Source organism: Episyrphus balteatus, chromosome 1, assembly GCF_945859705.1.
Source record: "Episyrphus balteatus chromosome 1, idEpiBalt1.1, whole genome shotgun sequence".
NCBI lineage: Eukaryota > Metazoa > Arthropoda > Insecta > Diptera > Syrphidae > Episyrphus > Episyrphus balteatus.
The window spans coordinates 113,222,553-113,248,175 of NC_079134.1; the positions used below are offsets into that span (position 1 = coordinate 113,222,553).

Sequence of the window (25,623 nt, forward strand, 5' to 3'; positions counted from 1 at the left end):
TAGGGTGAAATTTGATAGTTTACAGTCATATTGAATAATTTTGTTGCTGTTTTACGGGCTTTAGATCATAGAAAAAAGATCAATTTGAATATTATCTATCAAATATAAGTCGATTTTAAAACTTGTGAGAAAATAGCTTCTAACCCTTAAAGTAAATCTAGACAAATTTTTAAAGTCATTTAATTTATGAAATTAAAGTTAAAAAAAATGCTTTTTTCCACAAAAATCTTTAATCTTAACAGTTTCAATTTTGAATCCATGAAGGTCAAGTATTTTTAATAACCGATGTTTTAAAAACAAACATAACTGACTGAAATCGAAGCTTTTCGGCCAGGTTAAAAAAATAATGTTTTAACTCCACTATATTAAATAAAGACATAGTGTCGTTTCCTTTGCATCGCCATTTACAAAATTCTTGTAATTTTAATTAATATAATTATACGGACAAACTTTTCCATAACTTGTTTAAATTTTAAAAAAATAAATGGGCCTTTACTCACATTTTCATCTTTAGTCAACTGTACCTTTTTTTTTAATACTAAAGATGATAGATTTACCTACGTTTCAGGTAACAGGTGCAAAAATTTAAGTTTAAAGAAGTTTTAAGCACAATACATTTTCTGTTTAATATTTCCATGGTAGTGAACATTATTAAAAAAAATTAATGACTTAACATTTATAATTTCTAAGTATACATATGAACAAAATAAGTTTCAACAAAGCTCTCATTCAGTGTTCAAAAATATTCACAAAATCATTTTTTTATATCAAAAATTAATTATATTTAAAAAATTATAAACACAATTTTGTTTTTTTTTTTTTTTATTTTATAGGAATAGGTTTACCGCACTTACTCCAAATCTTTGGAGCGTCACTATGATTACAGTTTGACCAAACTGCGCGTTTTTATTTGGTGGATGTGTGTGGATGACAGACAAAGAGATGATCATTTTTCGACAACATACATATAAAGATTGAAGAATAAATGTAAGTATACACAATTAATATCAGTTCTTTCACTTTTTGCTTTTTTTTTCTAATAAATGTTTTAAAATATTATCTTGGAATACAAAAAAGTATACAACTTTACGGATGCAACTACTGTTTTATTTATACAATTCTTAAATTTATTTATACATATTTGTTGGGAGTGATATCTTTCCACTCCTTATGTGGATTTTAAGAACTCAGGTTACACAACATCATACCATAATCATGGATTACAAATAACAAAATAATAAGTTATGAAATTATTTGTATTGACTACTTGCGACTACGAAGTGTTTGCCTTTTCCCATAAAATATGTTAACAAAATATACAAACAAAATAAAAAAATAGAGTTGAAAGTCACAAACTATTCTCAGCCTTTAATTTTTGACACAGACCAGGTTGACAAATTCATTCAAAAAAAAAAACAAAGTACATTTAAAGTCTATAAAACTTCATAAACTATTTGCATTTGACAAATTGGATCTTATAGATGAAAATAGGAATTGATTTTGAAGACGGTGTCCGAAAAGATGGGGTGTTTTTTGGGAATATGTTATTTAGAAGTTAAAATATCGACGATCAAAAAGTGTAACACAGAGATCATTGTTGAAACGAAACCGATTAATCCAATGCTTACTTATTCAACGCTTACTAAAATTAAACTTTTTTTTTTAGAAAAATTTAAGTTTTTACGAGGGTGTTTTGAAACAACTCATTCTGATGTTTGTTAGAAACATGATAAACTTGAGGCAGTCAAATAAAAATTAATTCTAAAACAGCTTTTGAGATTATTGAAGTAATTAATAAGTCACCTTTCATTTCTTAAAAGGAGTTACATGTTTCTATGAAATACCCAGGCATGTTTATAAAACGATATAAACCGGATATTACTTATTTTGATTTATTAAATGAAAATATAATAAAATATTGCATGCAGGACACTGATCTTTAAAATACTCTGGATCTGGATAGTGGATCCATAAAAATTTTTTGAATTAATTTGGAACTGTGCAATGTAGTTTCTGTATGTCAAATTCAAGGAAATTATTTTTTTTTTAGAAAATCGTCAAATATTTGCTTTGTTATTTTTTTTGTAATAAAAAATTTGTAACTGTAGTATTTTGACCAAGCAGAATTTTTGAATACAGAATTTTGCATTTCAGTATTTTGGTCATACAGTATTTTGTACACACAGAATTTTGAAATGCAGTACAGACTTATAGTATGTATTATGAATACAGTTTTATGAACCATTCTTCTTCCTGTTTCATGCAGCAAAATAATCCAAGGTAATTCGGTGATGAAGAAGAAACATTAACTCTTTAATATAGTGGAGCAAAAATTGAGATCTGGGGTTTCATTCTTCCCGACATAATTAAAAAAAAAATAATGCCCAAAAACGTATATAAACAAAGTGATAACGTATTTTTAAAAACCCTCACATGCATAACAACTAATTTCAGTAAAACAAAAAAAAAAAATGGATCCTGAACAAGTCCGCGTTTCCAATAAAAAGATATATTCAAAAGCATATTATTAGGGTACTGGTCAAGGCAGTATTCATGCGAAAAGTATTCTTGTTTATTTATTCTACCCAGCAGCTCACTTCGAAAGTTCAACAAAATTTGTTTGTGGTCATCTAAGGGCAGCTTATAACTTTTTTTCTCTTGTTTACTTTGCATAAAGATTGAGGTCGGACGGAAAGTGCTATGTCATTTTCAGTTTTACTAAAAAAAAAAAAAAACTTTTATACTTCATAGGGAATCCACTATCCAGTGTTTTATACAGATCAGTGATGTAGGTAGTGCGATAGAAACTAAAGTAAAAAAATTTAGTTCCATTTTTTTTCGAAAGAGTTATGATCTGAAGTATGTATAAAAACGAAAATTTTGGAACAACTAATTACCAATGCCTCAATCGTCTCTTAAAAATGGTTAGAATATCAATAGTTATAATTGATTGCAAACCCTAAGCTTATGCAAACAAGAAATGACTATGATTTAATTTATTTGGTTCAATACTTTTTTCCAGAGGATCCTTTTTTGCAACTTTGAATTTGCTCCATGTATAAAAAAAATACTTGAAAAAATACCAACTTCATTTACTACTAAAACACATACAAATAAAAATAATTAAAAGCCATTCCACATTCTTTTTAACAATCACAATAATTGCATTCAAAAAAAAAAAAAAAAAATAATTGTATTTTAAACTAAATAAGAGCTTTGTAATACTAATAAATAGAGTATGGAAAAATAACACTTAACAAATAAATGCGGCATATAAAAAAAATTACAAATGTATAATAGAACGCATACATTAAAAAAGCATTGACACAATATTCAGTTTAAAAAGTAAATGGACATTAGGGGGTCCGTTATCTCCCAAAGTGATTTTTTCGGGGGAGACACCCCCTAGATCGAAAGTTTAGGGCCTAAATAAGGGGAATTTAGAAAAAAAAAAAATTTTTTGGAGGTCATTAACCCGTGCCTCTAGGGTCATACTTCATACAAATTTGTATGGGAAATTTTTAACTCATACATACAATTTTTTTTCTCTCGAGTTAAATCATCTTTTTTTTAAATGTTTTTTCTGGTTGGAAAACAGTTACTTTAAAAGATCACATTCAAAATTTCCCGTTAAAAATTTTTTTTATATTTTATTTCGGTTTTTGAAATTATTAGCTGTTTTCGTAGTTCTTGCTTTTACGTTTTATTTTATTTTTCTTAAAGTAAACCTCCTATCACACAATTTTTGATGCAGTTTTATTGGTTTTTAAATATTTTCAAATATTGCATTCAAAAATGTGTGTATAAATCAAAAAATTTAATTTTTTAAATTTTTATTTGAAATTTTTGCCGTTTTTATACGTTTAAATTTATTTTTTTCCGAAAATTAAAAAATTATTTTACTGGAAAATTTTGAATGTGATCTTTTAAAGTAACTGTTTTCCAACCAGAATTATCAAACATTTAAAAAAAAAGATGATTTAACTCGAGAGAAAAAAAATTTTATGTATGAGTTAAAAATTTCCCATACAAATTTGTATGGGGAAAGTATGACCCTAGAGGCACGGGTTAATGACCTCCAAAAATTTTTTTTTGCTAAATTCCCCTTATTTAGGCCCTAAACTTTCGATCTAGGGGGTGTCTCCTCCGAAAACATCACTTTGGGAAATAACGGACACCCTAATGGACATATATGTATTTATATTTAAAGCCTCCTAATAGTCTTAGATAGATACAAATAGAAATATCAAAAAAAAAACAACCTAATATACGTAACAACATCACACATTAAAGAACTAATTTCTTTTTTATAATGAAACATTGTATAATGAAAAAAAAAACGAAAACAAAATTAACTTAATCTTACTGAACTTAAATATTTTTGAGTAATTTTTTTTTTTGGTTTAACTAATCAATTAAATCACGTAGTGGTAAAATGTTTTGTGTACAGTACCCGTCTTACCTATCCGCTTGGGGTCAGCTAGGTCTTGTTTAGGTTCAATGTATGGCTTCAGTTCCTCATCCTCAAAACCCATATTCATCCATTTATCACTCATGATAGTCTCTAGACTAGCACGTTTAGCTGGATTTAATACAAGAAATTTGCGTAGGAGATTTTCACAGTCAGTGGACATGTAGAAGGGAATTCTAAAAAAAAATGTTTTTTTTAATATTAGATTAATTTTGACAAATTTTAAAAGAGCCAAATTAAAACAACAAACCTATATTTGCCTCTGAGAACCCTCTCTCGTAATTCTCTAAGTGTTGAACCATCAAATGGCAATGAACCACTAACCAAGGTGTAGAGTATCACACCTAATGACCAGACATCAACTTCTGGGCCATCGTATTTTTTTCCCTGAAACAATTCTGGTGCAGCATATGGTGGACTACCACAAAAGGTGTCCAACTTTGAACCAGGTGTAAATTCATTTGAAAAACCAAAATCTGCAATTTTAATATTTAATTCACTATCCAAAAGAAGATTTTCAGCTTTTAAGTCTCTGTAATAGGTAAAAATTAGATAATTTTTTTTATATCATCTTTATTATAAATTAGATAATCTTTATAAATGCCAACCTATGGATAATTCTCTTTTGATGGCAGTATTGTACGGCCGATACAATTTGTCTAAATTTAACGCGTGCCTCTTTCTCCTTCATACGACCATGCAGCACCAGATAATCGAATACTTCGCCACCAGATGCGTATTCCATCACAAGATATAAGGTCTTTTCGGTTTCAATAACTTGGAATAATTTAACAATGTTCGGATGATCAAGCATTTTCATAATTCTAACCTAAAAATATAAGAAAAAATAAATAATATTTCATTTGAACTTAAAAAATTTTAAATTTTATTTGAAAAAGACGTTTTCTAAATAGGAGCTAAGAATCCATTAAAATCTTTGGTTTACAGCAAACCTTCTTTGAAGAGCTTCAATGTGATTTTCATATATTGGTGACCCAAACTTGGTAGGTATGAAAATTCAAAAATAGCTCTTACAAATGAGGCGTTCAGAATAATAATGGGTCAAGTCCACATCTCTATAGGTTGGATGTTCTAAGATCATAAAAATTAAGGGTTTCGTTTTATACAGGGCCGTCTTTAACTATCCTGGGGCCCTTGGGCACACAAGAATTTGGGGCCCTTTTGGAAAGTAAAATAAGTACAATGGTTGGCTTCAAGGCAATGGTTATGGTTAAAAAGGGGTGCCAATATATCGTTCCATATAAAGTACCTAGTGTTTTTATTATTGACAGGGGGTGCCAGTAATACGTGCATTGAGACATCAATCGTTGCCACTGCCAATAATTGTACTTTTTAAACTGCCAATAATTATACCCTGTATCCGTTATAAGTTTCAGTTTGAAGAATTAAAAAAAAAGAGCTCAAACGGACTGATAGATTTTCAAAAATAGCTCTTACAAATGAGGCGTTCAGAATAATAATGGGTCAAGTCCACATCTCTATAGGTTGGATGTTCTAAGATCATAAAAATTAAGGGTTTCGTTTTATACAGGGCCGTCTTTAACTATCCTGGGGCCCTTGGGCACACAAGAATTTGGGGCCCTTTTGGAAAGTAAAATAAGTACAATGGTTGGCTTCAAGGCAATGGTTATGGTTAAAAAGGGGTGCCAATATATCGTTCCATATAAAGTACCTAGTGTTTTTATTATTGACAGGGGGTGCCAGTAATACGTGCATTGAGACATCAATCGTTGCCACTGCCAATAATTGTACTTTTTAAACTGCCAATAATTATACCCTGTATCCGTTATAAGTTTCAGTTTGAAGAATTAAAAAAAAAGAGCTCAAACGGACTGATAGATTTGCTAAAAACTCGGTACAGACGATTTGTACGTAATTTCCAAGAGCGGTTTTTTTTTATATTTTTGTCTTTTTATTTTAATGTCTCCTTTTCAACGGATATATCCAATATAAAGTTTTCGAGATATTGCAAAAAAAAAAAAAAAAAAATGGTATTGCTGCAAATAAGGCCGCACTTTTGAAAGAAGAAAAATATTTTTTTGGACCGTTATTAACGGTACCTACTTGCCATAGAACCGATTTCTTAATGTAAACTACACAACCGATTTTAATGAAAATTTTGACATACAAAAGGTTTATACTGATATTAAAATTAAGAAAACTTAAAAAAAGAGTAATGTTTGGATATAAAAAAAATTAATTTTGTTTTTTTTTTTTGAAAAACAATTCTTTTTAAAGTTATTTAATGAATTTTATGTGTCAGTCTTTAAATACGAGAGCAATTCGCAATGCAAATTAAAAAATGGTGCCAACCATTGTACCATGGCATTTTCCATTGAACCAAAACATTGATGTACCATCGACGAGCCGGCAAAAGTTTTTTCTCAAACGTTTTCCAACGGAAAAAGTATTGATGTTTTTTTTTTGCCGACGAATTGATTCTTTTTTTGGCTTTTAATGCAAATCTACACATATTTTTACACTGATTTTAACACGCACTACATGACAGTTTTGCAAACTTCAAACGAAATTATTATTTAAGGAAAAAGATAATGGAAGAGAATTCGTTGTTTTTATTAATAAATAATAAATAATCTTACACAGTGGAAAAAATGATATTTTTCTTGTTTTTTGAAAATGTTATTGTCTTATTTTTTTTTTTGAAAATTGAATTTGGGTTTGGTAGTTTGGATTTAAAATTTTGTCCGCATACAACGCCACATAATTTGTTTTCTTTTTGAAAACATAATAATTATATTTGCCATATAAAAACTAAAATTTTTTGGTAGATGGTCTGCCCGACAAAAATGCTTCGAGAATAAAAGTGTGCGAGAAAATTACCTTCGGGGCCCCCTGAGAAGGGGGCCCTGGGCACGGGCCCCGTGTGCCCTTATGGTAAAGACGGTATTGGTTTTATATCAAATAGAATGAAAGAAAGAAATCCTGGAGATATAGAGCTATTGATTTGTGAAACATTTATTTGGAAAATTCCTTTAGTTCCTGGGAAAGAACTTCAAAAAAGTTCAGAATAATGCACAAATTTCAAATGGACTTGACCCATTATTATTCTGAACGCCTCAAATGTAAGGTACAGTGATGTAAACTCTTAGTACCCCCGCTAAGTGAAACAAAGGGTAGAGTTAGCTTTGTTAATTATTTGATTTATGTAAAGAGTAAATTCAGCTTTTTATCAGTAAGTTCTAGATAGAGAGACACTTTCGAGAAAAGCTTATAACTTTTCCAACGTTCAACTTCAAAAAATTAAACTTTCATTAAGTAAAAACGTTTAAGATTCTTTTATTGAAGATTGCTTTATGATCCTTCAAAATGGATGTCTTAGAATTCTCTATGATAAGACAAACATCATTTCAAGACTCAAAACGACTTTCTTGAAATAACGGAAGATAAAAAATAGTAGATATGATTCTTAAGATATGAGTTTTTATAAATGAAAAATCACAAATTTACTGAGACATTGTGCAACAAACCCTAAATCTCCTAGGAGCTCAGGACTATTATTAGATGTAATGTATTGGTATATTGTGATAGATATTATTCTTAGCACGAACAAATTCTATTAGGCTTGAGTTATGAACAGCTAATAATTGCGACTTTTCATACACCTTTTTCGTAAACCATAAGGTTTGACGTAAAAAAATTCTGAATTAAGGATGGTTAAAGTCAAATTTGTTTAAATTAATTTTTCCAAAATAATGAATTTTTAGTGAATTAGAAAATTTTTATAAGTAAAAAATGGTTTTATAATTTTTTTTAACTTTGACCTCGAATATCTTTAGAATGGAAAGATTAAGGGGTTATATCTAGTTGTAAGTAAAAAAAAACCTTCTTTTTTGTGGATTTTTTGTGAAGAGGCATTTTTTTACAAAAAATCCACAAAAAAGAAGGTTTTTTTGCACTTACAACTAGATATAACCCCTTAATGAAAAAAGTTAATAAGACCTTTTTTGTGAAACAATCTATTTCCTACAAGAATATGAGTTGCGCGTTTGATTATTATAATTTTTCAATTTGTTACAAAATTAAGAACAAAAAACGATATTTTAAAGATTTTCTGAATTTTTGAACCTCGAATATCTATTAAACGGTTAGATAAACGAAAAAAGTGTTTGAGACCTTGTTTGTAGAACGTTCAATTTCCTATAAGAATATGTAAAGAAATTTGCAAAAAAGTCGATTTATAAAAAAATGATTTTTTTTTAGTAGAAGCTTGATTTAGAAATAGAAAATTGCAAAGCGGAGGACCTTCCTATTAATATAAAGAGCTCATATTTGGTGTTTGTATTCTAAGGGTGTCTAGCAATCTATTTTTCGGAGTACAAACTCAAAAACAAGAATTTTTTTGACCCACCCTACTATGTAATACATAGTATGTATTGAATGTAATTTGTTGAAACAGGTTATTTAATTAATAAAGATACCTACATTATATCAAAAGGTCACTTACCTCTCTAAACAATTTTTGAAGCGACCCAGGATTCAACTGAGTTTTGTCTATGATTTTAATGGCCACTTCTTTACCGGTTGGCAAATGTTTAGCTAATTTCACTTTGGCAAAATTACCCTTTCCAATCGTCTTAATCAGCTTATATTTTCCAATATGCTCCTCGGTTGCACGCCAACGCATTGGCACACCACCACGTATTTGCATATTAGGTGAACCCTATAAAAAGAATTAATAAAAATATTTCATTTTTATATTAGGTATAAATTATATTTTAAAACTAGGTATATACTATGATATAAAACTATATAATACAAAACTTATCAATTTTCATCGGCCTTGCTAGAGTTAAAATTTATTATTTTTGTCTCTTAAATTTATATTTAGCTTTTAAGTAAGAACCGTAAGTACCTGCAGCTTGTGCTCTTTATAAATATTAGCTTTGTAATATAAATTGTAATTATTCTGTTATTAAATAATAATAATAATAATAAAAATAATAATAATTTAATTTAAATTTTAAAAATATTCATACATATGTAATTCGATTAACTAAATATACATATATTATTTTATATTATTTTACAGAAATGTTCAATAGTATTTGCTGTTCCTTTACAAATAATTTTTAATCGATCTCTTGAAAGTGGTGAATTTTTAAGTACGTGGAAGCGTGGAAGGCAGGAAGTTTCAAACTACCGCCCTATTTGCAAAATCTCTACCGTTCCAAAAATTTTTGAAAAATTGGTTTATGAAAAATTAACTACAATGGTAAAACATGTTATCTCTCCCTGTCAACATGGGTTTCTCGCTGGATGGTACCAGCACCAACCTAACAATTTTTTCAAACACCATTTTAAACGGGCTCGAAAAAGGGTTCCAATTCGATGTTGTATACACAGATTCTTCCAAAGCTTTTGATAGGGTGAACCATGATATATTACTTATGAAGTTGAATAAAATTGGTTTTCATTCTAATTTGCTGAACTGGATACGGACATATTTAAAGGGTCGTATTCAGTTTGTTCGTATTAATAATTTTCTTTCATCGCCTATCAATGTTACCTCGGGTGTTCCACAAGGAAGCCATCTCGGTCCGCTTTTTTTCTTGTTATTTATCAATGACATTCCCAATGTTTTTTTAAATTCTAGATGTCTAATGTACGCAGACGATTTGAAAATCTTTCGGTGTATAAAATCTGAACAAGATTGCATATTGCTGCAAGAAGATCTTCAAAAATTATCAAATTGGTGTTGGATTAACTCCTTACACCTTAATATTGCTAAATGTCAAAGTATAACGTTTTGCCGAAAACGGACATCAATTAATTTTTCCTATAGTATAAATAATATCTTTTTATCTATAGTAACCTTTAAAAAAGATCTAGGGGTTATTTTTGATCAAAAACTTGATTTCTTAAAACATATAGACTTTTTAGTTGCCAAAGGTAATTCTATGTTAGGATTTATCTTGCGCAATTCAAAGGAATTCTGTGATCCTCACACATTGAAATGTCTTTTTTTTGCGTTTGTTAGATCTACTCTTGAGTATTGCAATACTATTTGGAGCCCTTTGTACGAAGTTCACTCTTTTAGAATTGAGAAAATTCAAAAACGCTTTACAAGGGTATTAGTAAAAAGGCTTCATTGGAACATTGATATGCCTTCCTATGAAACAAGGTGTAAATTATTTGGAATCTTGCCTCTTAATATTCGTAGAAAGTTCTCGGGAGTTATGTTTATTCGTGATGTTTTAACTAATCATATTGATTGTTCGGAAATTTTGAGCTTAATTAACTTCAATGTTCCTGCGAGGATGCTTAGAAACCAAAATTTGTTTAACATTCCATTCCACAGAACAAATTATGCTGCTAATGAACCATTGACCAGGTGCTTAAAAGAATCCAATTCTGTTTGCGATATGATCGACTTTTGTCTTGGTAGATTTTCATTTAAAAACAATTTACTCGTTATTTTGAGAAACCTTAATGGTGGAAATGTTTAATATATATTTATTTATTTATTTATTGTTTTTTATTCATTATTGATTTTGTACGTATATTATTATTATTTTGTTATCGAGTAATCACTAAAGCATTGTAACTTTGTTTGATGAAATAAACACTAAACTAAACTAAACTATATTTATACATATTATTTATTTCGATTAATTTCAGTAGGTACTTTAAAACAAACAAACAAAATACAGTGTACCCCTATTATCCTGAAATTATATTAATCTGTTTCCTACATGCCATTTTAAGTAACTTTGCCTTCATTCAATTACAATATTTTGTACATAAACAAGAAGAAAGGAGAGAAACTAAATACAAAAAGAAGCAACGAAAAACTATTCAAAAATGAACATGAAATTGTTCGATAGTCAAATGAGACAGTTAAAATTTTTAGATTTTTTTTCGAAAACTCTTGGACAATTTGCTGGTTAAAACACAATCCTTTGTATAATGGAAACTTAAGAATATTCTAAGTTTGCGACGTTAAATTATGTCGAAAGAAACATATAAAAAAAAATAATACCCAAATTTTTAATTTCTTAGTGCTCAGTGTTGAATTAACACCTACATAAAGGAGTTCTAATTTCTGTATAATTTTTAAATTATTTAGATAAAAAAAAAACATCGAGAGGCGATAGTTATGCAAAAATTGTGGCAGTTGGTTATGTGAACGAAAGAGCGTAGACTAATACACCTTGAACGGGTTTTGCTTTTCACGGGAAAAATGGAAACCATCAGAACTTCACCCAAACGGGTGAACGAATTCGGTTGAATTTTGATACAAGTAATTCAATATAATATATAATTATATTCAATCACTCCACTTAAAATAAAAATAATTTTAATATTTTTTTATTATTTTTGTTATTTTTTTCTTCGTTATGATACAAGTGATTTACAAGGTTCGTTTTTTTTTTCGTTGTTTAACTTGTAACCCTTGTAACCAAAGATACATTTTCAAATTAATAATGTCAATCGACTTGGCTTTAACTATAATAAAAAACGTATTTTTTAAAAATTCAATATTTTCATTATTTACTTAACTATTTCCAAATTTACGTAGTAAAAAAATAAGTTTAAATAATTTATTTTGGTGTATATAACTTATTCTTGTGTATATAAATGCAAAAAATTCAAACAAAAAGTATGTAATACTTATTTTTAGGCATCCAGAAAAACTATTTTTTCTGAATTTCGTATTGTAAATTTGCATTAAAAAAAAAGGCCGAACTAGCAACATTAACTATTGGTGCCATTTATTAGAAATAGGGAGTACTATTTCGATATTTAAAAATTATGTTATAAGCTTCAAAAGAAAACAAAATATAGTTTGTATACAGCCTCTGTGCGGTCTTTTTTGGTTTGTAACAGAAATGTGACATGAGGTTACAAGGGCTTAATATCTCGCTTTTCAAATTTTTGAGTTAGTGCAATTATATCAAAAAGGGCTCTAACGATAATAATATTAATATTCTGTGTACATTACGTACACGTTCTATGTGATTCCAACAAAACTGCGTTTTTAGTTGTCACACCAAAAATTCGATAAACAGAAATATGGCGTTGCCATTTTTTGCAAAAATTGACTTATATTTTGATTATTTGCGTTTTATTTAAATTTTATTGGTAGAAATTTGTTATAATTTTATTGTTTTTAATATGTATTCAATATACGCATCTTGTTGCTCTTTTTGTATTCGATTTTCCTTTTAAGCAATGCGTTGGTGATGACAATATATTGATAATTGTAATTTGTAATCAACTATTTTAGTACAAATCTTTCCATAATTTTCAATCTTACATAAATAAAACTTGTTTAAAGGCTCTCACTTTTTTTTGATAATTGTAATTATAATTTGTATTATTTATATTATATTTTTTTCTAATATTTGTTTTAAGTTCGCCACCCAAAAAGGTCAACAAACGCCTAATGAGTTTTCGAGTAATTTTTGCTCACAAACTAAGAAGAAACAAACAAAATAATTCATTTTATTTTGTTTTCTATGACTCACTGTAGGTACTGAAACAGAAAAAAGATATACAACAAAAAAAAAACTTAAATTTACAACATTTTTGTATTTTATTGTTCTGAAAATAATATCCATTTACGGCTATCAGAAAAAGAAGAACAAAAGAAAATTTAGGTCTCATACACATACACACACAAATATTCTCAATAAAAGAACCCATTCGTGTGTATCATTCCGAAATTTAAAATGTTTCCATGAGAATTTGAAACTGATAAACAAAGCAATAAAAGAAAGTCATTTACGTTCGCAAATGAAAATACAACCACTGCTTGCTGTCTCCCTTATTACAATTAACTGCCATCTTGCTAGTTGGCCTGATTTTAGAAAAATCTATGGTTTTTAACATAGTGATGTACGTCAAGAAAAGGTTTGAAAAAGAAAAAACTTATTGAAAATACATACTTAGTTCAAAATTTTACCTGAATTTCGGTAGCATAACGATTATTTAGCATCGAAGTATTCGGTGACGGCGCTTTAGTTGCCGATGGTGGTAAAGGAGCCATTGTAACAACATGTCTTGCAGCAGTTGGAGTTGTATTCGAAGACGACGTTAATGGTGTTGGCTTTGCTAGCGGTGCTGCAGGTCGTGCTCTAATCTGCTTAACTTCAGTCGAAACAACTCTTGGCTTTTGCTGAAGTAATGCCTCAAAATGTTTCAGGTTTTCTTCTCGTTTTTTTGCTGCAGAAGTTGCCGCTGATGATGTAGTATTTGCGGCATTTTTAGCCACAGCTATAGCATCTAATTGAATATCTTTGGTGGCAACGCTTTGCTTTGGTTTGAGTGCAGCACGAATAGCAATCACCCCAGAGTTCTTGGTATCCGATGCTGTTCGGGAAATTTTTGGCTTCTGTGTGGTGGTTATAGCCTTCGAGTACGCACCTGTTGAATTACGTGCTTCCGAGCCGCGTTGGAATTCAGACTCACTATCCGATTCAGCACCACGACTACCGGGAAGATACCCAAAATCCTGTCCCGATGCCATATCACTGATTCCTGGTTGAAGGAGATTTTCATGTTCTCCATAGCGTTTGCTCTTCTTTATTATTTCAACTTTCATTTCATCAATACAGGCATTTTGTTTCGACGATTGCTTGAAACTTTCTTCGACTTGATTGATGTGTTTTTCTATGGAACCCAAGGCGAATGATACATTATCATCATCTTCGTCCGGCAGATTGATTCTATTATCTGCTCTGTTTGGCAGCGGTGATAACAACATTTTATCGCGAAGTTGTTCAATTCGACCTTTACGAGCATCACTATCTGGGTTCAGAGAAACTCGATCATTGCCTTTTTTAGCATTACTTGCTAGATACTGGCTAAAAGATTTAGAAACTGGAACCGAGCATCTTTTTTCACCAGGAATAGCTGTGCTATCCTTTATTGAGGTCTTTCTCAATTCCACTAAAGCACTTGGCTCATCTTCTCTTTCATTGGAAAAAAAATTAATTCCAGATGGTGGGCAAGTTGCTGGCGCTTCGCCGATATCTATGTCGGCAAGCTTTACAAACTCAGTTATCTTTGGTTGTGTGGATGTTGGCGGTGCTGGAGCTGTGCCCTTGCGATGCGAGGGATTGCGAAAACTCTTTCTAGTTGTATCATCACGTTTTAAATCAGAATCCATGTTATTTAGTATTTTGTTTCACTGTTTATTGTTTTTATTTTCAATTGTTTGTTAAAAATAACTTTTGGTAGTACAGTTGTTTAAATAAAAAGGAGGGACTAAGTTGAAAACAGAAAAAAAAAATAATTATAAGCTTCACGGTTCATTTATGCAATGACCTTATCACGGATGATGACACTCGAATAGAAAAATAAATCAAATTTTCTTATCGAGGTCAGTTTGTTTGAAGAGAAGAACAACACAGCAAACACAACGCCCGCGCACTAAACACATGATGGTGGAAGAAGACTTGCACTGACATTGACGATTTTCTCTCTTTCTTCTCTAAAATTTATTAATATGTGCTTTAGTTTTGTTAAAAATGAGAACATGAAAGTAAAAAGTTGAGTTGTACAGGGTGATGCTGCAATAAATATGAATATGTTTCTTTTAAGCTTGGAAAAGATTTTGTAGATATTGTTTTTTTTTTTTTGTAGATGGATAAAAGTAAATTAGTAAATTTCGAGTTTTTAAGGAGATTTTTATCTGGGGACAAAAAAAACTAATTTTAAGGACATCATATCTTTAAGTTTGGTAGATTTGTTAACCAAATTTAGTTTTTTTTTCGATCCGTACGTTTATTTATTTTGCTTTTAATCTCTTAATAAGGTAGAAAAAGTACTTAGTTTTTTTTAACAAATAAGAATTGATACAAAAGAGTCTGTTTTCCGTTAAGGATCAACTTAAACTTTTAACTGTCTAAAAGTTAAAAAATTTATTATTTTTTCTATAAGAGGTACTGAAGTGAATGTTCGATGATATCGGGAAGAAAAACTGTAGGCGTTATGAACATATTTGTCTTGAAATATACTACCGGAATAATTTTTAAAACAGTTTTTTTTTTTTATTAATGTGATAGATTTTTTGTCCAATTTTCAGTTCTCAGTTAACTTACGAGCAATTAATTAAATTCCAGTTAACTTTAGAAGCAGATGAATGCATTACAAGGAGTTGAATTTAATCACATGACCGATAATTTTCAATTTAACGGTAAAAGTTATCTATAACCTTCGAATATGAAGTAAAGGAATGGGTGTTTAAAAAAAATGTCTATAGACATTGATAAATGAAAGGCTTTGACAAATGTAAGTGTCAAAACATTTTTGTATATGCGTTTTGACATTAATGCCTGTAAAATCCATTATTTGCCAATCTTAATTTTACTGTATAACGTGGATTTCCATTTGAAACAGAGAAATTTGTAGCAAATCCTTATGTGGAAAATGGATATTGGCAAATGATTTATTTTTATTCATAATTGTGTGCGACCAATAATTTTTCCATATAAAAAAACTTGGTCAAAAATTTACAAAAACAAATGTTCACATAAATGTCAAATACTTCGGTGTGTGTGAAAGGGTGTGTGCAAATAGGTGTAAATCTCTTTAAAAATTGAGATCTGGAAAATTTGATCTCAGATCAATAAAAAATTAACTCTTTTGAAAATAGAATTTGAGATACTAGTATTTCCCAGTATTTTTTGACAGAAGATCAAAAATAATTGATTTTTGTGGCAAATGGAAATTCACATTAATTTTACTGTATAATGTGGATTTCCATTTGAAACAGAGAAAATTTGATCTCAGATCAATGAAAAATGATCTCTTTTTGCAAATAGAATTTGAGATACTAGTTTTTCCCAGTATTTGTTGACAGAAGATCAAAAACAATTTAAAATAATTGATTTTTTGTGGAAAATGGAAATTCACCATAAGTTATCAGCACATACATATTTCTGTATTTCTTATTCAAGGGCTATTATAATTAGGCATACATTTAGTTCTCGCTAGGTATTTGAAAAACTTGGATTTCTTAGATATGGAGCTTAAAAAATTTTGTCATAAATGTATACATAATTGATTTAAGATGCTTTTAACGTTTTTATCCCGATTGTGTCTGTCTAACTAGGTATTCACTTGTGCTCTTGCAGTTGTTGTTCATTTATTTTAGCAGACATAAAGCACACAATAACTTGTATTAAAAAAAATATAGAGAATCCAGTTTCGTTAGCCAAATAGGTTGGTTCATAGTTATAAAAAAAAAATATTGAAATAAATTATTATTTCTCGCTTCTACAAAGATCACACGATCACCATCAATCAGATCATCATCATCAAATCAACATCATCACCAATACACACAACTCTTGCCAGCCAAAAATGGCCATAGATTACTTGCAGCAAGTAATTAATAGTGTGGTAGGAGTTCAAACTCCAAACTGGTTAATCTGAAATAAAAAAAAAGAATACACAAATTTTTTAAGGGCTTTTCGAGAATTCATTTTTGCATATTTGTTCACATGAAGACCCTTTATCCAGCGGCATTTAATGATCAAATGTGTTTTACACAGAAAAGCAAATAGGCAAACACTGTTGGACAAAACAATACACATAATAAAATTTTTAATGACATTTATTAAGAAAGGACAAAGAAAATTGTATGTTTTAGAGAAACCTGGTTTTTATATCATTTTTTTTTTTTTTGTAATTTTATTAATTATTAACAATGAACTTGATCGTGAGATGGCGTTTACAACGAACGGTGAATTAGCACTCTACACAATACAGACAAAAAAAAAGAAGAGAAAATGGCGTCCACAATGACGGTAATAATCTCATTGTTGTTTTTTTTGCTATTTGTTGTTTCATATCGAGAAAAGAAAAATGTTATCGATGAGAAACGCGCACAATGCACGCACGCGAGTAACAAAAACCAATTGCAAAAATTTAATAAAAATAGATTGGTGTCGAGCGTAGTTTTGAGTTACAATTTCTAACGATAGTTGTTCACCTTAACTAATTTTAAAATTTATACCACATCCTGCGGTAGAGGGGGGAACTTTTCGCGGGTTAGGTAGTAAAAAAAAAACAGTCAAGAAGTTTTTAAATCACAGGCGGCAACAACTTCAACGGTGCTACAGTAGCAATTGATTATTTTTGGTAGCAATGAGATTTAAAAATAAAACAAAATAGGTAGATATTTCAACTAGCAAAACTAGACAAAACGCATTCGAATCCGTGAATTAACAGAAAAGGCAAAGTATATCTTCACAAGGGGAATAACCAAAAATGAAGAAAAATCGCAGCGAAGTCAGTCACAGTCGAAGCACAGGGCAGAGCAGTAACGAGGAAAAACAATCCAAAAACGAGTATCTGTCATTATTGTCGTCAAAAACACTGAACGCTGTGCTCTCCTCCACGCGCGCTCCCAATACTTGGCGAGATTCAACTACAACCTACAACTGCTAACTGCTGGTGCTGATGATTCTGCTTTTGAGTCTGAGTCGACCGACCTGTATACCTTTATATATTTTTTTTTTGTTGTGCTACTCGAGGGCTTTAAGCCTACAACTATGTTATGTGGTTACGTTTCGGCTGATATCTGTAGATACTTTTTAAACGCTTTCCGCATGGTGGAGATGAGGATGACGATATACACTGTGGTTGGTTATTCACATTTTGTATTTGTTTCCCTAGATGTTGAGTGTTATGTTGATGATGACGAAAGAAAAAAGTTAAGTTTATATATATTTTTTTTGTACTCGACACAACAACTACTATCATGGAAACTAGAGAGAGATACTCGAATGAAAATTGTATATAAAACGTGTGTTCAGTGACGGATTTAGGCGATATGAGTACTTAAAAACTTAGTCATTGGGCCCCGTGAATCATAAATCTAACGAGTATAATTGAATTTGTTTTAAAAAAGTTGTATGCATTGGAGCGGCTTATTATTTTAAAAGCTTAGAAGTTTATTAAATGATATTATTTATATTCTCGCTATTATTTCTTGTTATTTTTATTTTTTGTTTAGTATCAAATGAAGCTCAGTGGTTAGATAGACTTGTATTGGAGAAAAAAAAATTAAGCACTTCCATTACTCGTCAATTGGAAATCAAACAAAATGTTTTTAAATGTTAAATGACAAAATATATGCTGATATGTATATTTTTTCAACTTCAATGTAAATGTAAAGTATTGGTAGTTTTCTGGACATGATTTCAATACAAAAAGCCTTTTGGAGCTTCTTAAGCGATAAGATGGTGAAATAGCTAAATGCTGAATGGCATAATGATGACTAGCTCAAAATTAAGCTCAAAATAACTATGCATCCTAAATCTAAAACCCATATACAAACTTGATTGCAAAAATTAATAATTAAGTCTCTATTCTCTAGGCGCATAACTTTATTCAATATAAATTCGCCCCTGTGTGAAAACGCATTTTTATAATATTAGTACAAATGGTGTTTTTACTCTCTATAACTACAGTTAAAATAGAAAAAAGTATGTGAATTTGAAAGAGCGAGAAGAAAAAATCTAAGTTTTCTTTTGTGTTTTTTTTTTTATTTTGTTTAAAAATGGTAGTGTGTAACATGGTCTTGTATAGGATTATAGATCAAAATTACAAGCCGCAGCTAACAAATATCGATGTGTTAGGCAAATGAAAAGTTTTCTTACTAATTGACATTCAAACAATGTTGAAAAATTAATTATTTAAACACCTGAGATTTTTTTCTTTTTGAATATACATACAATTAAAATAATTAATCATTTCTTTCATGTACATATTTTATTGTCTTTAAAATTGTGAAATTAATTAACGATTTATGTTATATATATAAATAATAATAAAAAGTAGAAAACAAAAAACATCCTCATCAAAATAAGAACGTTTCTTAAATCGGTTAAATGAATTGATTCAAAAAACGGACTTGAATCCGAATTGAGATTCAAATCCAGGTATAAGACTCTTAAGGATCGAGAGATTGAAATCGAATCCAAAAGAAGGGTTCCTACTACAAAAAAATGTCAATCCAGCTGGGAAAAGAATTCAAGCTAGCTTTTTATTTTTAGGGAATTGATTCAGATAACAACGAAGAATTGGTCCATTCAAATGTGATAGGAAACCTTTTGTTTTTTAAGAATTTTAAGGTTTTAAAGGAATTTTCAATTACTTCTGTACAAAAAAAAAAAAACATTTATTATTGTATCAGAATATATTGGGTAGGCCCTCATATGAAAGTGGTTAGAAGGATGTTTTGGGTTTCAATAAGCCTATACCACCTCGACTTTTTACTTGCGATATAGGTACTATAGGGCAAGTTTAGGATTCGTAAAAAAAATCGAACTCGAGATAACAATTTTACATGACATTACGATGATGGAGAATGCCAAAAAAGTGGGTCCGGCAATTCTGTCTGTCTGTCTGTGTGTCTGTCTCTATCTGGAGCTGCAGCCTAAACGAGTGAAGTGATTTTCTTCAAACTTGGTAGTTAGCAGTTTTTGGTGATTCCCTAGAGGGGAAATTGAAATTTTTTTTTTATGACCAAAACTAACGGTACCTGCCATATAACGGAAATAGAAAAGTTAATTTTTTTAAAAACGGCTCTAACGATTTTGATTAAAATTTTTGTGTGTAGTACTACACATAAGAGCCAACTTTTTAAATAAAAAAAATATTTTTTGTACCGTTATTAACGGTACCTGTCATAGAACGGGTTTTTTCATTTCTGAATATCTCGTACAACATTAACCCGATTTAAATAAAAATTTTTATACAAACGTGTGTAAGTAAAGATAATATTAAAAATTTAGAAAATTTTCAAAAAACGCATTTTTGGATTTTTAAAAAATATTTCAAAATTTTTTTTTGAAAAATCAATTTTTTGAAAACGGATTAATGAAAAATTTTGAAATTTAGTTTTTATGTGTAAATTAATTATTTCTTCAAAATGGCATACCAACTTTTTTTTTGAAAAATGTTAAAAAAATTTTATACATAAAAAATTATTTTTTTAAAAAACGGCTCCTACAATTTTCGAAAATTTTTTTCTAAAAATACCTTTTTATACAAGAAATAAAATGGCATATTTGTTTTTTGTTTTAAGATAATTTAAAACGGAGTTTAATTAATTATAAAAACAGATTTAATTTTTTTATACTACTTATAAAATTTCTTCAAAATATCAAATTTTAAATTTCTTGAATAAAAAGCTTTAACATTATAGTTACTTTAAGCATAAGAGCAAGTACGTGCGACCCCAGTCGTGCAATTTATTTCAGAGGTAATACCTCTTTCGAGGAATTGACTCTCCTGAAGAATTGTATCTCATTTGGAAACTAAGGCACACAAAGGAATCGTTGAAAGTGAAATTCTCTAGGTTTTGGTTTTTCATGAGCTACTCGCGCAAAAAGTGTATATTTTATAAAATATAGCGTTGTATCTTCACAACAAAATTGGCATGAAAAAAAAAAATAAGAAAAATAGATCTACCTTTCAAAAACTAAAAAAAAATACATAATTACTCTTTACTTTTAAATTAAAGGTTGTGTGTCAGGCATTCTCATATTGCTTTAACGAAAAAACCTCAATCTTAGCATAATCATATTCAACCAAAGAGGGTCCCATTCATACAAATATATTTATAATTTTAAATGACTGTTTCTCCTTAGATAAGCATGATTAGTGGGATTCCTAGCTGCGTGGAAGAACTGATTTCTTTGCATTGGATTGTTGGTAATTACGAAATAACAATTTCTTTTCAACTTTTTTTTATATGTACATAAATTTGTATGCATAGATTAGATAAAGATTTCTTGAGCAATAAAAAATGTGAAAATTTTATTAATAAAACTCAAAACTTGATTCTTTAAATTATAATTTTTAAAAATAATCTATTAATCAAAGCAAAAAAAAGAACAAATCGAACCAATGTCCTTGTTTTCGTTTAAAGTTCAATTATTTGTTTTGATTGGTGTGAATTGAAAGTAAAAAAAAAAAGATAATCATGACTTTATTTTCTTTTGACTGGAGATAATAGGGTTAATAATTAGTAACCTGAAAACAACGAGCTTTTTTTTTTGTCATTTGTCTGCAATGAATATGTAATTGTTTTCTATTTGATAATTTGTCAACTGTATATACATTTCGCTTTAGTATTCTCACTCTCTTCTCAAAAAGAATAAAGCTAAGAAATTTAGAATATAGTACAACATAGTACAAATATGATTTTTTTTTACCCACTTTAACGATTTTGATTTTTGTTAAAGTGGAAAGTAATTCACAGCTTTAAATCTACACCGACCATAGAACTTTTTTATGATTAATAACAACCTTATTCTCTATCCAATGTTTATGTATTTCTTTTACCTCTTACTAGTTTCGCAAAAGTTGAAATTTTAAGTACCTACAGGGATATAACTAAATCAAGTGACTCGTTTCAAGTGGCGCTGAGATTAAGCTTTAGTCGCAAAAATATCTAACAATTTAAGCTATTGTCTTCAATGGTAAGGTGTTATTTTCTTTCTTGCTTCAATAAGAAAATGCGGTACCTTAATATTTACTAACATTATACCATTATGTAGAACGATCTTGAAACAAGTGTTTTCAATAAAGTTGATGTGCATGTATCGCAAAATCAACTTTATAAGAGTCAATGATATTTCAGGCTATATTCCTCGTGATCTTGATATTTTGTAAAAGAATCAATTACGTTGTCATTTAGTTTCCAGGCTAAGCTATTATATATTTTAATTGAAAAAGAATCAAATGTTTTTTAAATGGTTTTAAAAATTCAATCTGCTGTATGAAGTGCTTTTCTTTTAAAACACACATTTATTGTTATAAAATTTTGTCATTATTTAGACACATCCAACACATTTATATTCAAACAAAGGTGTTAAACCAAAAGCAATGACGAAAGAGATTGTATATGAAATGACGAGGGGAGGCCTTGACTAAAATAATGATTCACCATTCGGTTTGTTTTCTTAAATTTTCCCCAAAAAGCTTTACTTATGACTGTTAAAAAAACACACACACAAACATACCTAATACCGATAGCTATATGTATAAGAATGGACAATAAACACACGCAAATTTTTTTCCATACTATATATGAAATTTTATTTAAATACTACTGAACCAAAACAACTTCCTTTAATTATTTTAATCAAATGTAAGAAATATGTATCTATACTCATTGCGGGATCTTTAAGACAAATTTGAACTTAACAAGGCCCTGATGGAGTTTTGTAAATTTTTTTTAACTCTCTTGAAAAATTTAGTAAAGTGGACATTTTGCATCTACTCGATGATATTTTTTTCATCAAACATCAAAGTCAAGTCATAATATGGGTCATATTCAAAGAGTCTTCAAGTGGAAGGTTGAATGCAGTACTATTATATACAAAGATGTTGTTTAATCAGATAGGATTGGAATTATTCTGAAAAGGACAAAGAATTATTTTTAACGATTGTTATCGTAAGTTTTTCAATAATAAGAGAAATGGGATAAAAAGTGACAGGAGAAATTTGATATACATGTGCATTGAGCAGGTCTTTTATTGAATTAATTTAAATTAAAAAAAAAAAAATTGTTTATTTTTAGATATATTTTTTTAGGTACTTTTCTTTATAATATACTAACATTTACAGTCCGTAAACTAAACACTACACGTGCGGAGGTTGTTTTCGGTTAAAGAAACCAATAGACGACAAGTTGTTCACATAAATGTGTAAGGCCTACGTTCAAACAACCTCAAAAACCAGAAACAATTCTTTTCTCTAAACGTATTATTGTTGGCAGGTCGCTGACGTTTCCTTGTACATATTTCCTTTCCTATCATGTGGGTCTGGTTGCATTGTGGCTTTTTAGACTTTTTTTTTGTACCTATACAACCAGATAGAATTTAACTAGATTTAAAGTAGGTACTTATACAACTTCATAGCTGGCATACACATATAAAACAGGTGGGAAGGTGGATAAATAAATAGAATATAAACAAGAAGAGATAGACAGAAAGAAAAAAGCTTCGGAGCAAGATCTACCTCTAAAAACCTAGTTGTAGTCGAAAAATAAACAGTAACTTGTATTTGATAAAATAGGTTATTTATCACAAATGGAGATGGCATCACTTAAATTTCAAATTAAATAGTGCTAGTTCAAGAAAAACCACAGATGATACACAGTGGACATGTTTATCATTTTTTATTGAAAAAAAAATCACGACTTGAATAAATACAAAATCTTTTTTTTTAATCCGGAGTTAAAAAAAAGTAGTATATATTTAGGTTGTTTTAGGGCGATTTAATTCACTAGCTCTCAACTTCAAGAAAAATCTAAAGCTAACTAACTTTACAGTTGTCTTCAAATTGGCAGTTGAAACTCAAGTTGAAAATTTGTTTTATTCAATATCTTCTTCCTCAAATCCTCAGTTCAAAATCAAAAGTTGATCAACTTTCAGTTGATCAACTTTCAGTTGATCAACTTTCAGTTGATCAACTGGGATATTTGAGAAAATAATACCTACATAAATAGCGTCATTAAAATCAAAATCTGTAGCTATTAGTCCAGTAATTTTAGGTTTTATCTGCGGAAAAATTCCTACTGGGCTGAATTTTGGTATACAGCTTAATGACGGCTTTGTTATGAAGATGTGAAAAATCGACATTGATATCGTGTCCGCGTTAAGAGTTATAGGGGTCAAAAGGTCACAAAAACTCCTTATACCAGAATATTTTTAAGAAAGTTGGCCACCTAGGTTTCTATAGATTTATTTTATACCACAGGTGTTTAAAATTTTTCATAAAATACTTTTTTTACATTTTGCATCAAAAAACAGATTTCAAAATTTTTTTTACGAAAATATGCAATAGCTATGAAATTTTTAAAGTGTTTATGTACTCATCCAATTATTGTAGAAAATTATAAAAAAAGAAATAAATAAAATTCATTCATTCGTGGTTGTAGTGAACGAAAACATAAGATGATAAAATTTAAAATACACTGAACGAAAAAAAGTCCATATTTTATGAACTGGTTACGATAGAACTTTTTTCTATCTGTTTTTAGAACAATCATAAGTGTAGCTATAATCCGTTTTAGGGTTGTCCATTCTCTATTACACACCCTGTATATTTTCAGACATATTCTAAACAAAAATTTCCAGGGAAATGGTTTCGGGAGAAGGGCCCCAATCGGAAAAATGGCGAAAATTTCCATTTTTTTTTGGTTTCCCCATATTCTTAACAGTTGAGGAACGAAATTCAAGCTAAAAAAAATAATGAAATTTCAGGAACTTTTCAGTTAGGAGTTTTTTTTCAGGAATATGATTATGACGATTACAACTAAACTTCAACTTTTTGAATCGTTATACCTAAGAAACGGTGGGTCTTAGGAAAAAAAGTGTCATGAAACTTTTTATATATAATAATCTGGTCTACAATTCTTGCATTGAAAATGTTTTGATAAGACTTACCGTTTTGCTGAAAATCGTGAAAAACCAGTTTTTGTGACCTTTTGACCCCTATAACTCTTAACGCGGACACGATATCAATTTCGATTTTTCACATCTTCATAACAAAGCCGTCATTAAGCTGTATACCAAAATTCAGCCCAGTAGGAATTTTTCCGCAGATTGGGCTTAAAAATGACTAAAATGACTGGGCTACTATGATTTATTTTATATTCATCGTTTTCATAATATCGAATATTTTTATCTTATAACAGCAACAGTCTTTTCTAGTAAAACCAAAACAACTTCGAAAGACAAATTAACTTGATAATAAGACTGAAACTGGAAACAATTTAGCAACCATTGCACTAAATAATATGTTCTAAGAGAAAGACCGTAGAAAAACTTTAGTGTATATGCATATTATTTTTCGCATGCCACAGCCACACCACTAGAAAAAAAAATCAACTTTTGTCACACTTTTTATTTTTCCAAGAAAATACATACTAAAATTTATAATGCAGTTTCTTCTTTTTCCTAATTGGTTTTCTTAAAACATAAAAACGAAATAGCACAAATGTATAGTTGAAAATTTTCTCAGAATATCCTCCCAATTCCTTAAAAATAGAAAGGTTTAACATCAGAAGTTCTTAATAAATTTCCGGAATGATAGTAATTTTAACGCAATAAGGTAGATTAATTTTATAAATTTCTGAAAGA

General features: G+C 29.4%; 1 protein-coding gene across 34 annotated transcripts in view; it reads right to left on the reverse strand.

The window, feature by feature from the left end:
* The window catches only part of LOC129906991 (serine/threonine-protein kinase MARK2), a 157,585-nt gene that overhangs the window by 39,543 nt on the left and 92,419 nt on the right, over positions 1 to 25,623 (reverse strand). For 19 of the 34 annotated variants that reach the window (XM_055982998.1, XM_055983010.1, XM_055983020.1 and 16 more), the window contains exons 2-7: positions 13,419 to 14,722; positions 8,958 to 9,173; positions 5,080 to 5,300; positions 4,722 to 5,003; positions 4,454 to 4,647; positions 855 to 896 (exon numbers count right to left, since the gene is read on the reverse strand). In XM_055982998.1, the coding sequence (XP_055838973.1) occupies positions 855 to 896; positions 4,454 to 4,647; positions 4,722 to 5,003; positions 5,080 to 5,300; positions 8,958 to 9,173; positions 13,419 to 14,624 (2,161 nt within the window). In that variant the 5' untranslated portion in view covers positions 14,625 to 14,722. Of the gene's footprint in view, positions 1 to 854; positions 897 to 4,453; positions 4,648 to 4,721; positions 5,004 to 5,079; positions 5,301 to 8,957; positions 9,174 to 13,418; positions 14,723 to 16,804; positions 16,891 to 25,623 lie in introns of all 34 variants that reach the window. The other 15 variants (XM_055983005.1, XM_055983002.1, XM_055983007.1 and 12 more) reach the window with 7 other exon arrangements.